We start from the raw sequence: 22,453 nt of genomic DNA on the forward strand, positions 1-22,453 counted from the left end.
TTGAATCGATCCGAATTTTTTTTTTATATTCTCTCCGTCCCATCTAATTTGTCTGTTCTTTCTATTTTCGTATATCTCACCTAATTTATCATCTAAAATATTACTTTGTTTGTGTCACATCTTATGTTAGTTTTTTTTTTAAATATAATTATACACTATAATCTCATTAGATATTTTTTATTTTTTAATTGTTTAAATTTTAATTAGATTAATTAATTATCTTAATATTAATTTATAATTATTTTCACTAATATATTTTTAATTATTTATTAATTATATTTATTTTAAGTTCTTGTATGTACAATCATTCAAACACTCTATACAAGAGGGAGATAGTAAGAAAAAATTAAAATAAATAATAAGGTATAAATATCTAAAATAAATATCGGTACTTGCAATCATGTATAGGAGTATATAAATATACACGTGGTCCGGATATGGTCCCAATTCAAGAAAATCACTACTTCTGCATTAATTAATTAATTAATTAATTGCAAAAGTAGCACCATGCAAACGACAGAGTCCGTACGTAACACGCTGGCAGGCAATAATATTTATTAATACTGCATATATGTAGTACTTAAAATTTCCTAAAGTACAAAAATATTTCATTTTAATGGTATGTTTATATGATATTTAGAAATTATTGGAACCATAACAATTTTGTGAACACCAGAAGTTGATATTCTCTCTGTATGCACGTAAAAAAAATAAAATAAAATAAAAAATAAAATAAATCAGTTTAATGTAAACCTATTATAATTAATAAATTTAAAATTTTATTTTTTATTTTTAATTTTTAATTTTTTTATTATTATCCAATTCAATTTTCATTTTAAGATTAAATTTAAAATTCTACTCCCTCTCTCTTTTTGTTTTGTTTTTTTTTTTTTTTTTTTTTTTCTATCTTTTTATTCATAACTACACTGCATTACATCTATTGAAATTCAATTGTCGCCTACATCTCTTCCCTTTCACTTTCACGTCTTTTGCCGTTGTGTGCCCACCGATCCACCCAGACCAAAACTTACTTCTCTTTCTACTTTCTCGTTCACCTCCTTTCATTTTTTTTTCACTATTCGAACCTCCATACGAAGTACCGTAAGTTCAATTTCCATTTTTTTCTCCCGAGTCAACACCGTCGTCAGACCACTGCCTTAAACTTCTTGTCTAGCCGATGCCAATTTCAGTAATATCATTTTAAAAATATATTTAATCGTGTATTTGTAGAGCCTAAAATTTATTTATGCCTAGGGCTCCGAAAAAATGCGAGACAGCCCTGGGTAAAATTGCAGTACTATTAGTTTCTAATTTTGAAGAGATTATTGTTGGCGTGTATACTTCAATCATTTGGTGCATAATTGCAAGAAAGGGTAAATTAGTAAATTTGCCGGAGAAAATATTTGCTACAGAATTTACAAGGAATATAATTTCTTGCAATTTGCAATAAATTACACAGAAATATATATATATATATATCACTAAGTAGCCTGAGATTGATCACCCGCATAGTGAATAATATATATATTATATTAATATGTGTATATTGTATTTTTTAATAATACGATAATCATTCTACCTAAATATGCAAAGTAAATAATTACAAAATATTAGTATTTTTATATAAATTTAACGGAAAAAAAAATTAAAAAAAATACTGAGACAAAGAGTGTAACTTTTCTATTCCAATTTTTTTTTTGGTATTTCTAATTTCTTACTTCTCAAAACTTTTACAACTGTTTACAGTGTCTTTTTTTTTTTCAGCATTGGCAAAAAATAAAAATAAAAAAACTATTAAAATTATAATAACTAAAAACCACCAAAAACATGAAAATGAATAAGGTTGTTTAGGTTTTATTTGAATTTGAATTTTTATTTAAAATAGTATTTTATTTTTTAAAAAAATAATGGCTTAAATTTGTATTAAAAAACAATAATTGAGACAAGATCAAGAATATAATTGAACGTATAGATTATTATTTAAAATAAAAATGAACACAACCGAAGAGCATAATTTATAAAATGATCAGTAACAAAAATAATATTCCTTCTATCATAAAATAATAATAATAATAATAATTTTTAAAATAAAAATTAATATATATATTTTTACTACCAAAAAAATATATATACAAAGCATATCAGGTGTCAAAATTACAAGGCATAAATAATCTATTTTTCGACTACAGTCGGATAGAGTTCTACTAAGGCAAAAATAAGTTAAAAGGTAATACTTTTTTGTCTGCAATATAAAAATGTTTTTATTTTTTTATTTATAAAACGAAAATTATATTCCCTCCATTCCAAACAAGGCAAACACCGTATAATATTTTTATTTGGCACGAGAATTTAGATGAGGAATATTAAGTATGATTATTTGAGATAATTTGGATATTAAGTGATGTGATTGGAGAAAGAAATTATTATTATTTTTTTTATTTGAGTGATGCAATGAGATAAAGTGAAGTGTATATTAATATTAATTATTTCTAAATTTGGAAATTTAGCAGTAAGTTTAGGACAAATAAAAAAATGAGATGTTGGTGTTTGAGACGAAGGGAGTAGTATTTTTTATATTTTTGTTATTATAAGGAAAAAAAAATACTCTCTCTTTCTCAATATAATAGTCTTGTTTACCACTTTTGTCCGTCCTAAAACAATAGTCTTATTTTTATAAATAATCATATCACTATAAAACTACCCATACTTTTTCATTTTTATTACACAATTGTCACTATTTTTTACACTAATACACGCACAAGGACAAAAAAATCTTTTATCGATATTTTTTAATCACTATAAATATAATATTAATATTTTTTAAATCGCGTGCCCAACTCAATTCAATTAAGACTATATTTATGAGATAAAGTTATATGAATTTACTTCCAACGGTTGAGTAATTAATTTATGATTTAAGAGGAAATAAATAATTTGATTAGGGGAAGCAAGCGACTCGATGTAGTACTTGATTCGAATAACTTTCAGAGTTCAACAGTCTCCTCCTTCCTTAAATATGAAAACGATCAGTTGAGCAGACAGCACCATCCTCATTATTAATGGAGGTGGCAGTTGAACTTTTTCATTATTAACTGCACTGCATACACCACACTTTTCAATTTCTTCACGGAGTAGGTACGTACGTTCTACCTAGCTCCACTCCAACGGTAATTATCGATCGATCGGATCGGAGGAATTATGGTTTTGAACTGCAGCTCGGATGATCTGAAATGGCAGCAGCCATGGTGGATTCTTCTGATTTCGTCAATTGGATTTACCGCCGTGTTGAAAAGCCTAATTGCTTTGCTGAAATGGCTTTACTGCGTCATCCTCCGGCCGGAGAAGGATCTGAAAACCAGCTACGGCGGTTGGGCGTTGATCACCGGCGCGACGGACGGAATCGGAAAAGCTTTCGCGTTCAGGCTGGCGGAGAAGGGGATGAATTTGGTGCTGGTTAGTAGAGATTTGGGGAAATTGGAAATGATTGGTGAAGAAATTCGAGGAAGGAGACATGGAATTGAAATTAGGGTTTTTGAAATCGATTTCGCACGAAACGACGCCGTTTTGAGGGTGGAGAAGATGAAGGAGTTCATCGAGGGGCTCCAAATTGGGGTTCTGATCAACAATGTGGGAGTGACGTATCCGAAAGCGATGTTCTTCCACGAGGTGGAGGAGCGGACGTGGATGAAGCTCGTCCGCGTTAACGTCGAAGGTACGACCTACGTGACCAGAGCTGTTCTGCCGGGAATGTTTGACCGCCGCCGTGGCGCCGTCGTCAATATTGGCTCCGGCGCCGCCATTATTGTACCTTCTCATCCCCTCTACGCCATCTACGCCGCCACCAAAGCGTAAGTTATCTTTCCCTCGTAGGCCATTATTTTTTTATAATTAAATTTATGCATCGATTATTTATAATAATTTTTTTTTCCCCCACAATTTAATTATCTATACAAGTAATCATCAATACTAGTGACATGTGTTCTTGGGTCTTGTCCCAACTTAATTAATATATATATATATATTTTTACCTGTACATAACAATCGATATATTTATATATATATATACATTTTTTAAAAGGTTATTAAATCAAGACGTATTTAATAAATATAAATTAATTTAATTTACTTTAATATATAATATAATACATAATATATAGGACTTATCTAAACTTTTTATTTATATCTCCCTTAAAAAAAAAAAAGAATAATTTTATCTTTTTAAAATTTCATAATTTTTATAAAATTAGTTTATGTTAATTATAAATAAATAAATTTATTTTTTATTTACTATTATAATTTTATTTTAGTTTTTACTAAATAATATTCATATTATATATTTTTTTTATTATTATATAATTTTTAAACTATGTAAATATATATTCTAATTTTTTAAATTATATATATTAAATTTATTTCAAAATTATCAATATTGTTAATGACGTACCAAATAATACAATAATATTATAATTTATTATTATTAACTAATTAAACATTATTACGTTAAATACTCTAAATACTCTGTAACTAACAAAATGTGTCAAAATTGAAGAAATATTCAGGACATGTTTAATTTTTATTTTTTATTGGTATTTTCTGAATTTTTTGAATCAGTGTTGTTTGGAGACTCAAATTAGCACTGTAATTTTATTGAATTTTTTTGCAAAATTTTACTACAATAATATATCAAATCAAACGGTATTTATCATATTATACTGCTATTTTTACTATTCAAATATTAAAAACACACAATCCAAATAATCTTCAAATAAACACACCCCATTATCTTGTGATGAGAGATTAATCAAAATCGACATTGCTTCGTCGTCTTGAATTGCTATTCGCCTGAAAAATTTTCCGATGCATCGGAAATTGGGAATCCGGTGCGCAGGTACGTGGATCAGCTGGCGAGGAGCCTGAGCGTGGAGTACAAGCAGTACGGCGTGGACGTACAGTGTCAGGTGCCGTTGTACGTGTCGACGAAAATGGCGACGCGGGTGGCGTTTGTGGAGAAGCCGTCGGTGTTGGTGCCGTCGGCGGAGAGGTACGCGGCGGCGGCGGTGGGGTTCATAGGGCGAGAAGGGCGGTGCACGCCCTACTGGGGCCATTCCGTACAGTGGTTCCTGGCGTCGCTGCTGCCGGAGGCTCTGCTCGACCGGTGGCGCCTCTCCGTCGGAATCAGGAGAATGGAACTCTCTCATTAATTACCTCAGCTCCTTCAATACTTATCCATTTTGTCGAATAAGCCTCACCTTTTCATTTTACTTACCTTTTTTTTTTTAATAAAAATATATCTATTTTTTTATATAAATATGAGAAAAAATTATTTTTGGTCTCAATATAATCAAAATTCATCCATTTTGGTTCAGATATAAAAATTTTATCAATTTTGGTGTCAATATAATCAAAATTATCATTCTTGATCTCAATATAAAATTTTTATCAATTTTAGTCCTAATATCATAAAAACTCATCATTTTTGTCTCAATATAATCAAACTTTATCCTTTTTGGTCTCACCGTCAACAAACCGATGGAAAATGTTAACGTGGACTTGCAAAATTGTGCAATTTCTTCAAATATAAATATAAGGTTTGATTTCTTTTCACGTCAGCATTTTTCGTCGATTTGTTGACGCTGAGACCAAAAAAGATAAAGTTTGATTATATTGGGACAAAAAATGATGAGTTTTTGTTACATTAGGATTAAATTGATAAAAATTTTATATTGAGACAAAAAAAACAATGAGTTTTGGTTATATTGAAACAAAAAATGATGACTTTTGGTTATATTATGATCAAAATTAATAAAATTTGTATATTTGAACCAAAATTAATAAATTTTGATTATATTCAGACCAAAAATAATTTTTTCCATACAAATATTATCAAATGTGTTTAGCAAATAATTTTATTTACTAGTAGCATTCTCTCGCCGTCCCTTATAAAATGTCTTTGGTTATAGCTATATTGTAAATATGAAAATCTATAAAGGTTACAATTATTAAATAACTAAGTAAAAATAATTATAAATTAAAATTAAAATAATTAAATAATTTAATTAATATTAAAAGTTTATATTATTTTCGTTCGATTACAAATAAATATTTATTTTTGGTTTGAAATTTAAGGAATAATAATATTTTAATTGTAATGGAAGTATAAAATTAATATTAGTATTATATTAATTTGTCGTAAAAGATAAAAATACTTTTATGTGTATTGTGTAATATAAAAATAATAATATTTGTGTAGTATATTATAAATTGTAAGAGTATTTATTATATTAGATAAACAGTACAATTGGAAAAAGAAAGAAAATTGTACCTGTTCTGGGATAGACAAATAGAAAATTGAACATTTCTTATGACAAGGATGAAGTATTTTTACTACATTTTTTACATAGTTTTATATATCACAAATAAAAATATTAAAAAAAAAATTAAAAACTTATTACAAAATAAAAATAAAAATTAAATATTTAATTTAAAATAATATATTTTATATTTTTAACACAATTCCTCTAAACGGTGATCATTTGTTTTACTATTTTTAATTTTTTATTATATTGAAAAATAAATTTAAACTTCTATCTAATACAAAATCTACATATAAAGTAAATTATTTGGGCCTAACTGTTCCTGACAGCCCGGCCCAATTGTACATTAGATTTGGTACGTTTCGCTTATGGTGAAAACCTAACAAAAACCTCCCGAACTGAGTCCGCTAAGTGATCGTCTCGGGACGACGGTAGTGGTCTCCGATTGCCATGGGCAAAGGACGCCGTGAGTCGGACTGCGATGGCGCTTCCGCCAAAACGGTGGATTACAACACAGTGTTTATCGACACCAACCTAGATACGCACTTCGCAGTGCCTGTTTCCGATACCGACACAGTGTCGGACTTCAAAAGTAATTATCCTAATTCTGTTTATGGCTGTATGATGGGTTGGTTTTTCGGAATTCTGTGATTATCCTAAGTATGTGAGCGTTCGTGTGGGTTGCAACTTATAGACGTTGTTATTTTACATTTGATTGCTGTAGATTTTGAAATGGATGCATGTTTGGTAAATTATTGGAAGTTTGAGAACCGAGGTTGCAAAAATTTGTTATGATAGATGAATTTTTTGTTCTTGTTTAATTTTTTTTCCCCTCATAGGTTATGGTAAATGCGTTTTCTCGTTTGATGTCCCTCTTATGCATGTTTTGTGCTTGCAGAGAAGATTGTATTGGAGCATTTGAGTTGCTTTCCTGCAGTTGGAGAGATACAGATACAGTCTTTGAAGGTATATATGTTATTTTAGGGTTGTTAGTGGAATAATTTGTTATGTAATGCTGATTGGATGCAGTAATTTGTGTAGGTGAAGCGGGGATCATTCTTTTATTGTTTGTCAGACCTTATTCTTCTTCGGAGTGTATTTCAGAGTGTGGAGGGGAGTTGGTTTCTTTCAGTTGATGCTACTACTGCTCTTGTACCTCAATTAAATCAAAATTCATATGAGATCGGCACGAGTGACCGTGTGAAGGCAAAGGATGCTGATGGCTCCAGGGAGTTGTTGTCTGATTTAAACAGGATGGAAATCATCCCAATGGCCTTGCAGGATGATGCTCATGGAAAGAATCTTGCTCCAGGAATGACTGCTGGATTTAAACTTGGCACAGCATTCGAAAAGACCACGGACATTAATAGAGATACATGGTTGGAGGACAATTGTCAGGAAAGTAACTCTCGTGCCAAGAAGAAGCGGAAAATGGTGCACCCTGAAAGCTTGGGGATTACATCAAATGCAGTACTGGATCAGTCTACAAGATCAATGGAAGCCGCTATTGTGAAGATAGATAATGAGTCAGATGCTAACAAGAGAAAGAAAGAAATGGCAAGTAAATTAGTTGCAGAAGTCAACAGTGAAACACATGTTGATCAGATTGGAAATGTTGAAAACCCCACGCGCGGTATTGGAACCCGTGAATCTGAAGAGAAGGAAGAGAAAGATACGTTGCCGAACCTTGATCATGATCTGGAAACTCCAGAAAACAAGAAATCTTCAGACAATGCTGTTCCAGTTCTAGCTCAGAAAGATAATTTTCCGCCACAAATATTAGATACTCCTGCTGTACAGAAACCTGAAGTGTCTAGTGGTGTTACAAAGAAAAGGAAGAAGACGAAAAAGACGAAGAAGATTGAGGAAGGAGAGAAGCCTTCTGATGCTAATCCAGGGAACTCGGGTATGAAAGAAGCTACAACTGGCTTCCATGTCCCGTCATGTTTGATTTCCCCATCAATTGATCATAACCCAAAAGCAAATGAAGAGGAAGAAAGCACTTCGCGCCCTCAAGGGCAGGATATGCAAATGGAATTGTTGGATGGTTCTAACAAAGATGCTAGAGAGGAAGTTCAGGATTCTAATGGGAATGCAACAGAGTTTGTTGTATCAACTCAGACAACTCAAAGATTGGAAGATGTTATCTCTGCCGAAAAAGTAGAGCCGAAAAATCCCCAAATCTCTCTTGGTAATGGCCATGAGTGTGTCCCCCTCATAGAGAAAGATCAGATTGCTGGGTTCAAACATGCAAGCAAAGATGGCAAGAATTCTGAGAACAAGGACAAAAAAGAGAGGAGGAAAAGGAAACGGGTGCAACTTACTGCATCAGATGTAAAGATGAAGGATGCTGATGATTTGAGGCAAATGTCATCGGATGTAAACTTGATGGAAGCCAACCAAGAGGCCATTCCAAATGATGATCATGAAAAGAATCATGTGTCATCAAACCTGAAGAATGATCAACTGAAAGCCGAGGCTACAGCCGAAACTGGAAATTCTGATTCTGGTAGAAGGGAAGGGAATATGGAATTAGATGGCACGATGCCTAAAAATATAATAGCTAGCAAACTGGATTATAAACCTGGCCTAGATGTTCCAGCTGAGAGTTGGGGGGTTAGTTCAAACAACACTGAATATTGTTCTAAAAGGTTGACGGCCACTGGTGGTGCAGTGGAAGATGTTACATCAAATAGGAGCAAGGGAATAAAAAGCAAAGCCAATAAAATGGCTGCAAAATTCTATGACGAGTCAGGTGTGGAGCAAAATGAAAAAGGCGAAATTGCTGAGCTGCGTACTGAAATCCATCAACCTGAACAGAAGAATGAAATGAAAACTGTTTCTCTAAATCATGACTGTGAAGTGACAAATCCATCAAATAAGAACGATTCAGACGCTGCTTTTCCAAATCCTACACTGGAAGAAAACATCCTTGCACCTGCTGTTATGAAACCTGATATCTCTAGTGGCACTAAGAAGAAAAAAAAGAAGGTGAAAAGGGGGGAGAACACTGCAGATGCTAATAATCTTGAGATGTCAGTTGTTGAACAACACAACGATGGCATGGGTTGCACTTCAGGCTCGTCCAATTATATTCCCGAAGCAACTGACAAAGAACAAAGCAGTGCGCAACTGAAAATTTTGAGATGTTCTAGTAATTGTGCCACTGGAGAAGTCCAGGGTGCTGGTCGGAATGAGGCTGATTTTTTCATGTCGACTCAAACTAGTCAAACATTAGAAGATGTTGCCTCAGCAGAAAAAGAAGTGGAGAAAAACACCCAAATTTTCACCGGCAATGAACATGAAGATCTTGCCCCTATAGAAAAAGATCAGATCATGGGTTCCAATCAAGTTGGCAAGAATGGTGAGAAATCTGAGCATAAGGACCTTAAGCCTAAGAAGAAAAGGAAGAAGGTGCAAAATGCGGTATCACATGCCTTGGAAAATTTGCCATTCCAGGATCAAAAAGCTGGTGTTGAAGCATCAGAAACTGAGGGAAGTATAGTTAATCTTGCAGGCCCTGAAAAAGAAGACAGACAAGTAGCTTCATCGTTTGCTGTGTTCAGTAGAAGTGGAGAAAAGATTGATGAGACGAATGGCACTGCTGCTAACAATGGTGATCCTGCAAGAACTGAAAAAGGTGATGAACAGGGTAAAGATTCTGGTAATGTGGAAAAGGCGCCAACTAAATCAAATGCAAGAAAAAGTCGGAAACAACTCAAGGAGAACGGCTTACCACCTATTAGAACCTCATTTGAGTTACGGGACTCACGAGAGTCATCTGAAACTCGGAAAAGTGAACATAAAGCCACTGTGGTACCCAACCCTAAAGAAAAGAAAACATTGTTGAAGAATTCAAGCTTTGAAAGGTCTGAAACATTTCCTAAGAGTCAAAGAAATAAAAAAGTGCAAAGTGGTGTAAATCCAGCTAAGAAGACTGCGATGCAAACTCCACGAAAGGAGAGTTTGCTCTATAAATCAGGAGCAATTTTTCAAGAAAGCAGTAGCGAAGGCTCTGGTGATGAAACTGGGATTGTGCGTTCATGGTCCAATATCCGCCGTCCAACAGATGGTTCATCTATGTCAAGTGATTCGGAATCTGAAGGAGGACTAGACTTGGCTGGAAACGGTATGATATAATACGGAATGTTAATTTCACCTCTGTTTGATGTTAGGAAGCTTTATCTTGAACATATCGATATCCTAGCTCTTCTATAAATTTCATGTTTAGCCGATGAAAAAAGAACTCAACTTGTCTCTTTCAATGGCAGGATCAAATGATGCAGAAGGCCAATCTGCTGGCGAAAGAATTGCTGCAAAGTTAGAGTAAGTCTTTATTCAGAAACATGTCTTTGGAGTTTCGGAAAGCTTTATGAATAGTAAAAAAGTTCGATATTTTGTGCGAAAAAATATGTATTCTGAATGATATTTTCTTGAAAAAGCTATTGTTGATTAGTAATCCCAAAACTTCTAAAAATACGAACAACCTCTTTGCGCGTGTTAGTTCATCAATTTATCGAATCTAACAACATTCATTGGCCATTGCTGCAGCCTTTCCGACTCTAAAGAACTGACATTGGAATCGATTCTGAGGAGCTCAAAGCGCTTCAAGAATGCCAAGATCACACTATCCCAAAATGAACTAGAGGAGATCGATAGCCAGCCGATAGAGACTGTTCCCGACAGCCAGCCCATTTGAAACTCAAGAACTTTGTGCCTGTCTTCCTTATTAAGGTTTTCTCTTAATCTTGATTTTCTTTTTTAGGATGGCTTGAATTTTGTCCCACAAAAAATTTTGTTCTAATGATGCATAGAAATTTAGAAATAGAATCCACCACCCCAAGAAACTTCAACAAATTTGTGATGGAACTTCAATAATTTGTAGTACTTGTTTTTGTTGTATTTTGAGATGAAATGAGCTACTGTCCATTAATTTAAATTTAAGCAGTTTGTGTAAATTTATTTTGTGAAATGTTAGAAGATAGATAAATTTGTTATAAATTTCTGACATTTGAATTGCCAATTATAATAAATAAATGAATGAACAATGATCTATTTTCTGTGGAATATTTGTATCCTTTCGTATTGCAATCTAAGCATAAACAGGTAATATATAAGATGTACAGTACATGTTAAAAAATACTCCGTCCTACGTACTATGTCCACGTTGCCGTTTCTGTCGGTCTTACGTACCATATAACTTTCTTTTTTTGGAAAATGATTATACATTTTAATCTCATTTTAAATTTTTTTATTTATTTTTTTTATTTCAATTAAACTAATTAGTTATCTTAATTTTAATTTATAATTAGAATAATTATTTTCACTAATACATTCTTAATTATCTACTACTAATAAGTATAAAAACTCTTTAAATTCTATTTATAATTTTTTATTTATTTTGGACAATCAATGTTTTCTTACACACATTGAAAAATAAAAAGAAAGAGAGCTTATAACCTCCTAATAGCCTTATTTGGGAATACTTCAAGTGCATAAACAGGGTCCAAATTTCAAAAATATTTATAAAAATTTCTCTCTTCATAGTTACCTTGCACAAAAGAAATTAAGAGACATATGATTGACTTAATTAAATTTTTTTAAAAAATAAAATTATCACTTAATTTAAAAAAAAAAATTATAAATTATAAATTAGAAATTGAAAATATATAATTGTTTCTAAAAAGAATAACATAAGAGATGAACATGAAACGTAAAAACGAAATATGGGACAAAAAGTAGTAGTATTTAATATACTTCCTCCTTCCATAGCTACGTATTCCGTTTGTTTTTTTGTGCAAAATTTTAGAAATATTAGTATTATATTGGAATGTAACAAGAATAAAGTAGAAATTACTAAAATAATTTTATTAGTATCGTTTAATACAAATGTAATGACATTTCTATAATATATTGTAAATTGTAAGTATATTTGTAATATTAGGTAGAGAATACATTACTAAAAAAAAATAAAAATAAATATTTTGTTACATGACAAAGTAAAACGAAAAAATGAATAATTTATTATGGGATGAAAGGAGTAATAGATTTTAAGAAGTTAATTTACATAAATTATGTTTTTATACTACTAATATTTATTGGAAATTTAAGAGAAAAGAATAATTTTGGCCAAAGAAATAGATACTCCATCCCTCCCGAACTTTTGTCAAGTCTCAAGATTTTTAGTGATTTAACAAATATAAATAAATTTAATTAAATTTTTAACTCAATCCGTTTAAAACCTATTTATTTATATATCTTGAATTAGCAAATATTTTTATTTATTTTAAAAATTCTTTATTTTTTTATAAAACTAATTTGTTATAACGGTAAATAAATATATATTTATTTGTATTATATCTATATTATACTTCATTTGTCTCACTTTAATATAGACGATGGAAATTTAGGAGTGGTATAATTAGTAAATAATTAAAAATTTATTAGTGAAAATATTTATCGTATAATAAAAATAATTTTATATTAAGATTAAAATAATTGATTAGTATAATTAAAATTTTAAAAATTATAAATTAAATTTTCTAAAATAAGATTAAAGTGTATATAAAAGAATGACAAAATAAATAAGACGAACGGAAATAAAAAAGTGAACATGACAAGTGGAACTGAGGGAGTATTTTATTCTCTAATATTATATATATTTGATTGAGATATAATATAAAAAAATTTTTAAATAAAAATTAAAAATAGTTGTACGATGTATTTGATACATTTGAGAAAAATGTTTTGGATGAACGGTGTATTTAGGGAAAAATGCCGCAACAAGAGGGTGTGTTCGTTTGGGGTTTGAATTTTTAATTGGAATTTGAATAGTAAAAATTTTGAATTTGAATAGTTGTACGAGAAGATATAAATAAGTGTATGATTTGATGTTTTGAATGTAAAATTGATTTTTAGTATAATATAAAAAATGAAAAATAAGTGTTTGATTTGATATTTTTAGAAAGAATGAATGGGATGAACAGTAGAAATTAATTCCAATCCCCAAACAAACACACAGATTTTCAAAGGGATTGAGATTGCAAGTTAAATTGGAAAAATTAGGGATTTAGGGTTTTAGAAGCTGCTACAAAACTTGCTTATGTTTCTTCCTCCATTGTTGGATTGAAGTTTGGAGTTCGGTGGACGAGAATCTCTCAATATTTGAGCAGCACATGTAATTCATTTCTTCTACGTTTGCTCTTCTGGTCAAAGATATTTGATTAATTTTTTGGTCCAGAATAAAAATTGTAGCTGGAGATCTTTACGCATCTTCCATTTACACATCACCTAAAACCTTCCACATTTCAGATATAATATATACATATATATATTTGTATATGTATATGTCGAACTTCCATATCTTCCTTTATCCTCCTCCCTCAACAATTTTCAGGTGTTGATTCAGAGCTTGGGGAGAATCTAATTTTGAAGCATGTCGGTTTTTTCCAATCCAATTGGACCAAATTTAGTGCTGTCTCCGTTCCGAGGGAGAAGCGGAGCTTTAAAACCAGTTTCCAGGCGAGCTTATTTCGGCAATTTCACGATTCAGAGACCGTTCCTGCGGGGGAGTGTTGGCGTTGCGCGGTTCGGTTTGGGTGAGGTTCCGTTTCCCGATCCGGAGAATGCTGGACAGGTAGTTAAGGAGCTGTTTGAGAGAGCTGAGGGGTTTCTCTACACTATTGCCGATGCCGCAGTCACTTCTTCGGAAGCAGCCGATGCTGCTACGACTAAACAGGATGGCGATTGGCTCTCGGGAATTACGAATGCCATGGAAGTTGTTTTGAAGGTTTGTTATAGGTTTAATGTTTGTTTTAGGTAAATAATGGTGAATAATTGGGGCTGGAGATATTAGCTACTGGTTTTCGAAATGGATTGGGATTTGGATATGATTTGTGAAGTTCGTTCTAACTTGGTAGGAGAGAATTTTGATTGAAACCATTGGATGCTTGTGGAGTTTTGATTTCATGTTAAATGTTCTTAACACTTACATTTGTTGTCTTGCAAGAATCTGATCTATATTTGATTGAAAATGTGGAGCAGAGGTGTTCTGATGAATCCGAGTCCGTGTTTTCGGATTGAATTGTTGTGTAGGAAGTGTTGTATTTACTTACATTCCATTAGTTGTTCTTAAAAGTTTAGTTTGAGCATTACTGTCTTGCCTATATTCGTTCGTGCAAAACAATGATCATTTGTGTCTAGTGTTTCCAGTTGATTTGATTTTCTTGAAGGTTGCTTATTGAGGTATAATTCGATTACAATTAAATACTGGTGCGGATTAAGGACATAATGAATGTATTGTTGTTTTCAGGTTCTAAAAGATGGACTGTCGACCGTGCACGTTCCATACGCGTATGGTTTTGCAATCATTTTACTAACTATACTCGTTAAGGCCGCCACTTTTCCTTTGACAAAGAAACAGGTTTGGTTCCATCAACTCTTGTCTTACAGTTTTGTTTGATGTGTAGTTTGTTCCCTAGAATTTTATGTTATTTACTAATAATGATTTTTCGGCGCACACATTTGGGTAGCAAGCATTATATGTTCGTATAGCAGCTGTAGAAATTATCTCACGAGCTGTAATAATTTAGGTGGAATCAGCAATGGCTATGCAATCGTTGACGCCCCAAATAAAGGCCATTCAAGAACGGTATGCTGGAGATCAGGTTAATCTTTATCCTTGCGCGAATTATTTCTCGTTTGAATTGTTACTGAAAGATTAGAAACCTAGTGGATTTGATTCAGGTAGATTAGTAGTTACATATTCGACATGTTTGCCTAATTATCATAATATCGTTCTTTTTTTTTCTTTTGTAGGAGAGAATTCAACTTGAAACGGCTCGTTTGTATAAACTTGCCGGGATAAATCCACTGGCAGGTATGAAACGGGTTGCTTGCACTTGTTTGCTAGTACACACTGAAATCGTTTAAATTTCTCTTCAAGTAAATGTACAAGAATTCTTGCATAATGATTATGGCATTGTTTCTCTCGGTGCATCTCCAGGTTGTCTTCCCACACTCGCCACTATTCCAATATGGATTGGGCTTTACCGAGCACTTTCTAATGTGGCTAATGAGGTAAGCTGCGGCGCCATTTAATAAATTACGATAACAAAGCTTCTAAACAATATAATCTAATCGGGATATTGGCTTTGTACATCAAGGGACTTTTAACGGAAGGGTTCTTCTGGATACCATCTCTAGCAGGCCCTACAACCATTGCTGCTCGACAAACTGGCAGCGGTATTACTTGGCTTTTCCCGTTCGTTGTAAGACTCATCATCTATTACCACTGTATATTTTTCACTTATTGACATGGTTTTCGACTCATTCATTGCAATGCATCGTTAAATCTTTAATTTGTTAACAACTTATCATAGGACGGTCACCCTCCCCTTGGTTGGTCGGATACTCTCGCCTACCTCATCCTCCCGGTGCTTCTGGTTGTCACACAGTATATCTCAGTACAGATTATGCAGCCCCCACAGGTTTGTCGAGCTGACATTATATTCGGGCTACCTTATTCGAACATTTCGAATATTTGTGATCTGTATCTAATGAAAGCTTTTCCCTTAGAGCAACGATCCGAATTTGAAGAGTTCCCAAGCCATAACAAATTTCCTCCCCCTGATGATCGGTTATTTTGCTCTCTCTGTTCCTTCGGGTTTAAGCCTTTACTGGTAAGCGCCGAGCTATTCCTCTCCTGTGTCCCCTTAAATCAAATTACGATCAGATTTTGTTTTTCGCTTGTCTGTTCAGGTTTACGAACAACATACTAAGCACAGCCCAGCAAGTATGGCTACGGAAAATGGGCGGTGCAAAGAATCCTATGAAAGAACTTAGTGATAAAAGTACAAAGAAAATGCAATCCGAAATTCTAAAGTCCGTCTCTGAAACAGCGGCTATCAAGAAGGAAGTCAAGAAAGAAGAGAAACTAACTCCAGAAGGGCTTCGCCCGGGTGAAAGGTACATTAATGGAGCTTTACTTCATATCTAAATTTCTCTTGTGACATATCATACTTACCAATCTTGGACATTTTTACAAGGTTTAAACAATTGAAAGAGCAAGAGGCTCAGAAAAAAAGGGAAAAAGAGGAAGCAAGAAGAAAAGCTGAGGAAACAGTAGCTGAAGAAATTCAAGTAACAGCCGATGAAGTGAAGAGTAAAAGCAGTGCAGCAGAGAGGGAAGACAGCCACCATGATTCTACATCTCACAGTTTGTCAAGCTTTGATGAATTTTCTGCGAATGGCAGCAGCACGACTTCAATTTCAAATGATGACACAAGAACATCAACTAATGAGGAAGAAAGTTATGAAGTTTCGAATGATCGTAAAGATGGAACAGATAATTTGCATCTCAACCAAAATATTGAGAAGGTACTATTGCAGCAAAGAGTCGGTTCATTCATGGATCGCAGTAAGCGATTCTAGTTTTTATCTCAAAACATTTTTACAGATGATGTTTTGCTGTTAGTTAATTCAGTCTGTGGCTTTTCCTGTTTCATGTTTCAGGATTGACAATTAGAGAGTAGAGTCGGGAGATGGATTCGATTCGATGGGGGCATCGAACATATAATGAATGGAGAAGGATCTACAGATTACATGATTGAAAAAATGGAACTTTGGATTGATTGAATTGGTTGTTTTGGATGATGGTATGTTTTGTTTTTGTAGCTGAGGTGAGGAAGAAATCTGTGTACAAATATTTTTAGTTTCTATTATTCCTACATTTGTGCAAATATAAAATCATATATTTGCAGCATATAGATATGATAACAGAATGGATACCACAAATTACTCGAAAACACATTTCAAATCATCTCAAGTTGCAACGACCCTACCATCGACCCACATAAACAAAAATCTATAACCAAGTTTTACATTAAACAACGAAGAAAGAAAAAAAACAAATCAAGAGGTAAAAAGAGACACCACTCGATTAATTCATCATGTCTTGGCTAAATAAGTAGATAGTGAAGAACGGAGACGACGTAAATACGTACCACAACCGGGAAAGATATGTTCCATCTCTTGATTTGAATCCAATGATGCTACTCTAAGCAGCAAAAATTTGAGATCCGCGCAAAATTAATAATCCGATGGTGAGATGACATCATCGATTTTTAGAATCATCTTGACAACTTGAGTGGCAAGAAGAATCTGCTGCTGTTTCCCAATCAAGGTCTCGAATACGTCCTGTGTACGCATATCGGTTGTCCCGACATCATTGCAATCTATTCCACAGCAGGGGTTGTTCTCCTGTCATGAATAATATTATAAAGTTAAAATCAATGTTCCAGCAGGCTGCTACCATTATCTTATCAGGTTGTATTAGTACCTTAATTTGCTGAGATTTAACAGCAGATAATGTTTCAATAGGCTGGAGGCCACTGTTTTCCGCCAGTGCCATGGGAATAGCATCCAATGCCTCTGCGAATGACCTGATTGCATACTGCAGGGGAAAATTGTCGACATTTTACCTGACAAGACTAAAACACGTGGGCGTAAAGGAGTTATCTTCTTACCTGCTCAACTCCTGGGTATTTATCAGCAGCAGCTTCAACAGCAACAGAGCAAGCAATTTCAGCAGATCCACCACCATAGACAATGGAGTTATTGCGTATGAGATTGCGGGCGACGCATAAAGCATCATGAATGCTGCGCTTTGTTTCCTCTATAATCATCTTGTTGCCTAAACAATCATCAGGGTAGTATCACATTTTGAAATGAGAACAGATAGTCAACAGAAATCCCAAAATATGATATTTCTATTTAACCAGAGATTGAATAAAGAATATTCACACATAAAAGCAAGTCATTAGCACAATCAAATGCATTTGCCCAACAGATAAACAGGAATTCAAGGTGTCGATCTTGAAAATAACCACCCAAATGATCTATATGTTAATTTTAGAAGTGCATCGTGAACTGGATAATGAGCTTCAAAACAGCATTTATCCAATCACTATGCATCAAAGACAAATAGAAAAGGCACACATAAAAAGTGATAGTTAAAATTTCAGGCATCATTGGATGCATTATAACAGGAAAGCATAAAAATCAACCTACCACCCCGTATAAATATTGTTACAGCCCTTGAATTTGCACAATGCTCAATATATATCATCCGATCTTTAGTGGTACCGAAAGCTTTTTCTCGAACCAAACCAGCCTAGCATAGAGTTGACAAGAGTAAAACCACCATCATATAATATATTTGAATAGGCAAATACGGATCAGAGAAAGAAAAGCAAATATATATATATATATATACACACACACACATAAACAGGCAAAAGTCTTAAGACTCACCCTGCCTAGCTTATCTGGAGTCAACTCTTGAAATCGTGGCACAATTCTCCCGCCTGAGACCAAATTCAACATGGCATCACAAACTCATAACAAAGATTTGTGATAAAAAAAAGCCAAGAATATAATGCAAACCTGTAGCTATGGCTATCAACTCTAACTCCACACCACCAACCCATCTTACAGCTGGCAAATTTCTATGCATTAATAAGTGGTTTGCCTCATCATCAAAACCCCATTGGCAGATGACCAAGGTAGTCCCAACATCCTGCAGTCACAAAAGATTAACAGGTCAAATCAAGGCTTTTAAATTTTCAAAAATTTACGAAAAAGGCAGCATCAATGGGTCTGTCATTGAGAGCCTCCCGGATCTATGCCTTCCAAAGATTTTATTCATGAGCAGATTGATAGAAAAATTGAATCCTAAGGCATAAGAAGAGCTAGAAGAAAGATGGCCGAATCATTTTATTTCAGCATGGATTTGGGGCGGTTTTTTTCAAGGCTCCAAACCTTGTTTCCAATTCATCCACCAAATCCAAAGTGTATAGAGAATGAGATGAGGAACGTGATCAAAGTAGGTTATACATAAGGAAGAAGTAGCAGCTCCAAGCAAAGCTTGATTACATGCTCTTCTCACATGATAAAAATTGAACATGAATCTTAAACCCATAATCCATTCCCATTTAAAAAGATAAAACCAGATTACCTTGCACTTCTGAACCATGTCATCAAAGTACTTCTGCTCTTGTTCACGCAATGTTTGGAATTTTTCTACAGTATCAATATCAACCTTATGTTTAGTTTTTGGCTTTGGAGGCTCAAAAGGGCAAGTCAAAATAGCAATTTTTGCATCCTCGATTTGCTTTGGCATCTGCGGATGACTCATATCTTTGTCAACAACAATTCCATGAATCAATTCAGTATCCTCCAACTTTCCACCTACTTTTCCCTCTACTTTGATTAAATCAAGATTGACATCCTTTCTCTCTAAATCGGCAACAGCAAGCACTGCTTTAACAGCAATCTCAGCCAAAGCGCGTTTGCACCTATTCACTCTGCACACCATATTTGACAAGATCAATGAGTACAAGGCAAAAGGGCATAACCCACATGAAGTCACACAGTTGACACAAGAAACTTCAAAAGTGAATTTTTAGCAGCAGAAATCCAGAAACAAATAAATATATGCTGTGTAGCACCCACCCCACCCTCCAAACAACTTCACCCGTCCAGCATCAAAGGACTAAAGAAGAGAGAAGTGGAGAACTGAGGACCAGATAAGAACTATTATTTTCCACTTTACATATACAACACAAAAATAAAGTATATTATGAAGTACATACAGAAATGACTTTTAAGGCGATCATTACTCACAATTTGTATACTAAGAATTGTGAAACAGAATGACATTGAGAATTAGAATATGCAAACAAGAATAACCTCTCAATTCATTGACAATGAAAATGATGAAAGGAAAGCCAGCACTTTTGATTCACAAGTAAAATAAATACAAGTCGGGATTGTAGAGAAAAAGAATAAGCACGAAACATCACTTACATCTTTGAAGATAATGTTGTCATGCATGTCTGGATGAGAGGTTCAATATTAGTAGAGCTGAACTCAAATTTATGTGCAATTTGCTCCAAATGCTCAAAGGCTATCCTGGAAGCCAGCTCATATCCTTCAGCAATTCGAATAGGGTGAATCCCACGATCTAACAGCTTTTCTGCCTGTTCTAGAAGAGCACCAGCCATAACAACAACGCCGGTTGTTCCATCACCAATTTCATAATCTTGACTCCGTGATAGTTCAACCATTAGTTTAGCAATTTGATTGTCAACATCCATCTGCTCCAAGATTGTTGCACCATCGTTTGCTGGAAACATTATAAAATGAAATCCTCAGTAATTATCTAACAGACTTTAGTTCAAAAAGAATGTCCACGCATTGCAACACTTATATACCTTCAATGCATGCATTTTAATAGAAAATAAAATTAACTCTTCCATTATAAAAAGGCTATCTTCGAACTTCTCTTAGATTCATCTGCATAATATATATGCACTGGCAACCAAATCCTAAATCAAGCTATAAATTCTATGCTTCAACAAAATGAACCGAACAATACGAGAAGCACAAATAGTAAAAAAAAACCCTATGTCAATCAACTCAACAATGCCGGATATCAAAAGCAACGATAACCAAATCATTCAACTCAACACCTAAAACACTTCATCAACTCATAATCATACCTCAAAAATTCAAACAAAAAATTCTTTTAACGCAAAAAAAAAATCGAAGAAAGTGCACACAACTTACTGATGGTGACTTCACCGTCTGGGCTCTGGAGCATCTTGTCCATGCCTTTAGGCCCGAGCGAAGTCCGCAAGATCCGAGCCACAGCTTTCCCTGCGGCGATGTTGGCCTTCTGTGCATCGAGGCCACGCAATCTAGTCTTCTGCTCCTGCTCTCTCAGTATGATGAAAGGCCTACCATATTCATCGAAAGCCAACGCCATCTGGCCACTGACTCTCCGATCTTCCGCCGGATCTGAATCGAAAGAGAAAAGGCAGAGAGTCGAATACAGCAGAAGTTTCTGCAACTCGAAATGGAGCTCACTAAAACCCTCACGCCCGTAGCTCCTCCGGTTCTCTTATATACGGTATCCTGCGGTTTGAGCTGGTGTCGCCAAACATTTATGGTGTTTAAGATTACTGGGTCCTGGCCCAATGTATTTATTGGGCCATATGATATTGGGCTGTGAGCCGGGCCCAATATGAGATGCAATACTATAAATAGTTGCAATTTACTGCCACTAATTTTTATTAATGATTATATTTTATGCTACTATATCGATGAAAATAAAAGTAGTGTTTACTTTCTATTTTCTTTATAGATGTATTTTTATATTAGATATAAAACATTGCGTAACATTAAAAATAATAATATTGCTATTCTTTTAAATTGATAAGGTATATATAATATATATTGTATTTTTTTATAATACTCATTAGAACAATGTTATAAAAAAACTATTAGGTAAACATTGTTATTTAAGGTTTTATATTTGAATTCAAGATTTAAAATAGTATAATTTTGATTTAAAATAAAAATTAATATAAAATTTTGAATGAAAAATTTATTTTTTGTCGTATAATAAGCAAATTTCTTTGATTACTCTAAAGTTTCAAAAAAAAATATTGGAAATGCTACTATAGTATAATTGATTTCAAGTATTTAGTTTCTACTTTGTTTACATAGAAGTTTTAAAAATTTAAAAAATAAATAAAAATTAAATAGTATATATGATCTTTTTGTGAAATAAAAACTATTTATTTATTTTTATTTTTTTTTAAAAAAATACAGTCATAAATAATATTATATCAAAAGTTGCAAAAATGTCCCGTGAGACATGGCACGATAGTTTGGAGAGTAAACTTATGATCGTATTTGCAAGGTATGTTTACCCGGTTTGCACTCTCGAGTATATAAACATATCCTTATTTATGGTATACTAGAGTTCAAGATTTAATGATTTATTGAACTTTTATTAAGTTTGAACAAGCAATATCAACCTAAAGTAGAAATTTTGCTGTCTAAAAAAAAAATCAAAAATTATATAAACATCCTTATTTATGGTATATTAGAGTTCAAGATTATTGAACTTTTATAAAGTTGGAACAAGCAAATATCAACAACCTAAAGGTGTAAAACTTCTTGCCTCAAAATTTCAGAAGTTACTCAAGAATTTGAAGCTCAGTTGTAGTCACAAACTCACAATAGATTCAAATGGCAAAGAACATCTGCATCCAGTAAAACTTCTAAGAAGA

At 33.4% G+C, this 22,453-nt stretch overlaps 4 protein-coding genes across 7 annotated transcripts; 3 read left to right on the top strand and 1 right to left on the bottom strand.

The window, feature by feature from the left end:
- Positions 1-2,877: 2,877 nt before the first annotated feature.
- Positions 2,878-5,267, top strand: LOC127245490 (very-long-chain 3-oxoacyl-CoA reductase-like protein At1g24470). Its single transcript, XM_051266412.1, has 2 exons — positions 2,878-3,848; positions 4,889-5,267. The coding sequence occupies exons 1-2, from the start codon at positions 3,199-3,201 to the stop codon at positions 5,199-5,201; spliced, it is 963 nt and encodes a 320-aa protein (XP_051122369.1). The 5' UTR covers positions 2,878-3,198; the 3' UTR covers positions 5,202-5,267.
- A 1,420-nt stretch (positions 5,268-6,687) lies between these two features.
- On the top strand, positions 6,688-11,216 carry LOC127245533 (uncharacterized). 2 transcript variants are annotated; one of them, XM_051266492.1, is made up of 5 exons: positions 6,688-6,906; positions 7,213-7,280; positions 7,356-10,443; positions 10,586-10,640; positions 10,866-11,216. In XM_051266492.1, exons 1-5 carry the CDS (start codon positions 6,765-6,767, stop codon positions 11,011-11,013), a joined length of 3,501 nt encoding a protein of 1,166 aa, XP_051122449.1. In that variant the 5' UTR covers positions 6,688-6,764; the 3' UTR covers positions 11,014-11,216. The 2 variants fall into 2 exon arrangements, with proteins under 2 accessions (XP_051122449.1, XP_051122450.1); XM_051266493.1 differs by having other exon boundaries at positions 6,862-6,906; positions 7,344-10,443.
- A 2,150-nt stretch (positions 11,217-13,366) lies between these two features.
- Positions 13,367-17,251, top strand: LOC127245381 (ALBINO3-like protein 1, chloroplastic). Of its 2 annotated transcripts, XM_051266211.1 has the most exons (12): positions 13,367-13,491; positions 13,711-14,103; positions 14,626-14,736; positions 14,906-14,980; positions 15,132-15,192; positions 15,319-15,392; positions 15,479-15,583; positions 15,695-15,802; positions 15,891-15,994; positions 16,074-16,280; positions 16,361-16,691; positions 16,827-17,251. In XM_051266211.1, the coding sequence occupies exons 2-12, from the start codon at positions 13,750-13,752 to the stop codon at positions 16,830-16,832; spliced, it is 1,536 nt and encodes a 511-aa protein (XP_051122168.1). In that variant the 5' UTR covers positions 13,367-13,491; positions 13,711-13,749; the 3' UTR covers positions 16,833-17,251. The 2 variants fall into 2 exon arrangements, with proteins under 2 accessions (XP_051122168.1, XP_051122169.1); XM_051266212.1 differs by lacking the exon at positions 13,367-13,491 and having other exon boundaries at positions 13,509-14,103.
- LOC127245380 (T-complex protein 1 subunit epsilon) lies at positions 16,418-21,277 on the bottom strand. 2 transcript variants are annotated; one of them, XR_007837432.1, is made up of 10 exons: positions 20,943-21,277; positions 20,181-20,499; positions 19,330-19,678; positions 18,759-18,891; positions 18,627-18,679; positions 18,384-18,486; positions 17,840-18,006; positions 17,653-17,766; positions 17,318-17,573; positions 16,418-16,554 (listed from the first exon to the last, which is right to left on the bottom strand). XR_007837432.1 is itself a non-coding variant. In XM_051266210.1 (9 exons), the coding sequence occupies exons 1-9, from the start codon at positions 21,139-21,141 to the stop codon at positions 17,403-17,405; spliced, it is 1,608 nt and encodes a 535-aa protein (XP_051122167.1). In that variant the 5' UTR covers positions 21,142-21,277; the 3' UTR covers positions 17,083-17,402. The 2 variants fall into 2 exon arrangements, 1 of the variants encoding a protein (XP_051122167.1); XM_051266210.1 differs by lacking the exon at positions 16,418-16,554 and having other exon boundaries at positions 17,083-17,573.
- Positions 21,278-22,453: the final 1,176 nt, after the last annotated feature.

The sequence above is a fragment of the Andrographis paniculata genome, unplaced genomic scaffold, assembly GCF_009805555.1.
Source record: "Andrographis paniculata isolate CXL003 unplaced genomic scaffold, ASM980555v1 Contig22END, whole genome shotgun sequence".
NCBI classification, from domain to species: Eukaryota; Viridiplantae; Streptophyta; class Magnoliopsida; order Lamiales; family Acanthaceae; genus Andrographis; species Andrographis paniculata.

What these genes read in the sequence shown, in the direction of transcription:
- LOC127245381 (XM_051266211.1), top strand. Translation starts at nt 13,750, where the DNA reads ATGTCGGTTTTTTCCAATCCAATTGGACCAAATTTAGTGCTGTCTCCG. An exon ending in CCATGGAAGTTGTTTTGAAG is followed by an intron (nt 14,104 to 14,625) that starts GTTTGTTATAGG and finishes TGTTGTTTTCAG; the next exon opens with GTTCTAAAAGATGGACTGTC. An exon ending in TTTCTAATGTGGCTAATGAG is followed by an intron (nt 15,393 to 15,478) that starts GTAAGCTGCGGC and finishes TTGTACATCAAG; the next exon opens with GGACTTTTAACGGAAGGGTT.
- LOC127245380 (XM_051266210.1), bottom strand. Translation starts at nt 21,141, where the DNA reads ATGGCGTTGGCTTTCGATGAATATGGTAGGCCTTTCATCATACTGAGA. An exon ending in ACAACATTATCTTCAAAGAT is followed by an intron (nt 19,679 to 20,180) that starts GTAAGTGATGTT and finishes TATGGTGTGCAG; the next exon opens with AGTGAATAGGTGCAAACGCG. An exon ending in ACATGGTTCAGAAGTGCAAG is followed by an intron (nt 18,892 to 19,329) that starts GTAATCTGGTTT and finishes TTGTGACTGCAG; the next exon opens with GATGTTGGGACTACCTTGGT.
- LOC127245490 (XM_051266412.1), top strand. Translation starts at nt 3,199, where the DNA reads ATGGTTTTGAACTGCAGCTCGGATGATCTGAAATGGCAGCAGCCATGG. An exon ending in ATCTACGCCGCCACCAAAGC is followed by an intron (nt 3,849 to 4,888) that starts GTAAGTTATCTT and finishes TCCGGTGCGCAG; the next exon opens with GTACGTGGATCAGCTGGCGA.
- LOC127245533 (XM_051266492.1), top strand. Translation starts at nt 6,765, where the DNA reads ATGGGCAAAGGACGCCGTGAGTCGGACTGCGATGGCGCTTCCGCCAAA. An exon ending in CACAGTGTCGGACTTCAAAA is followed by an intron (nt 6,907 to 7,212) that starts GTAATTATCCTA and finishes TTGTGCTTGCAG; the next exon opens with AGAAGATTGTATTGGAGCAT. An exon ending in ACTAGACTTGGCTGGAAACG is followed by an intron (nt 10,444 to 10,585) that starts GTATGATATAAT and finishes TTTCAATGGCAG; the next exon opens with GATCAAATGATGCAGAAGGC.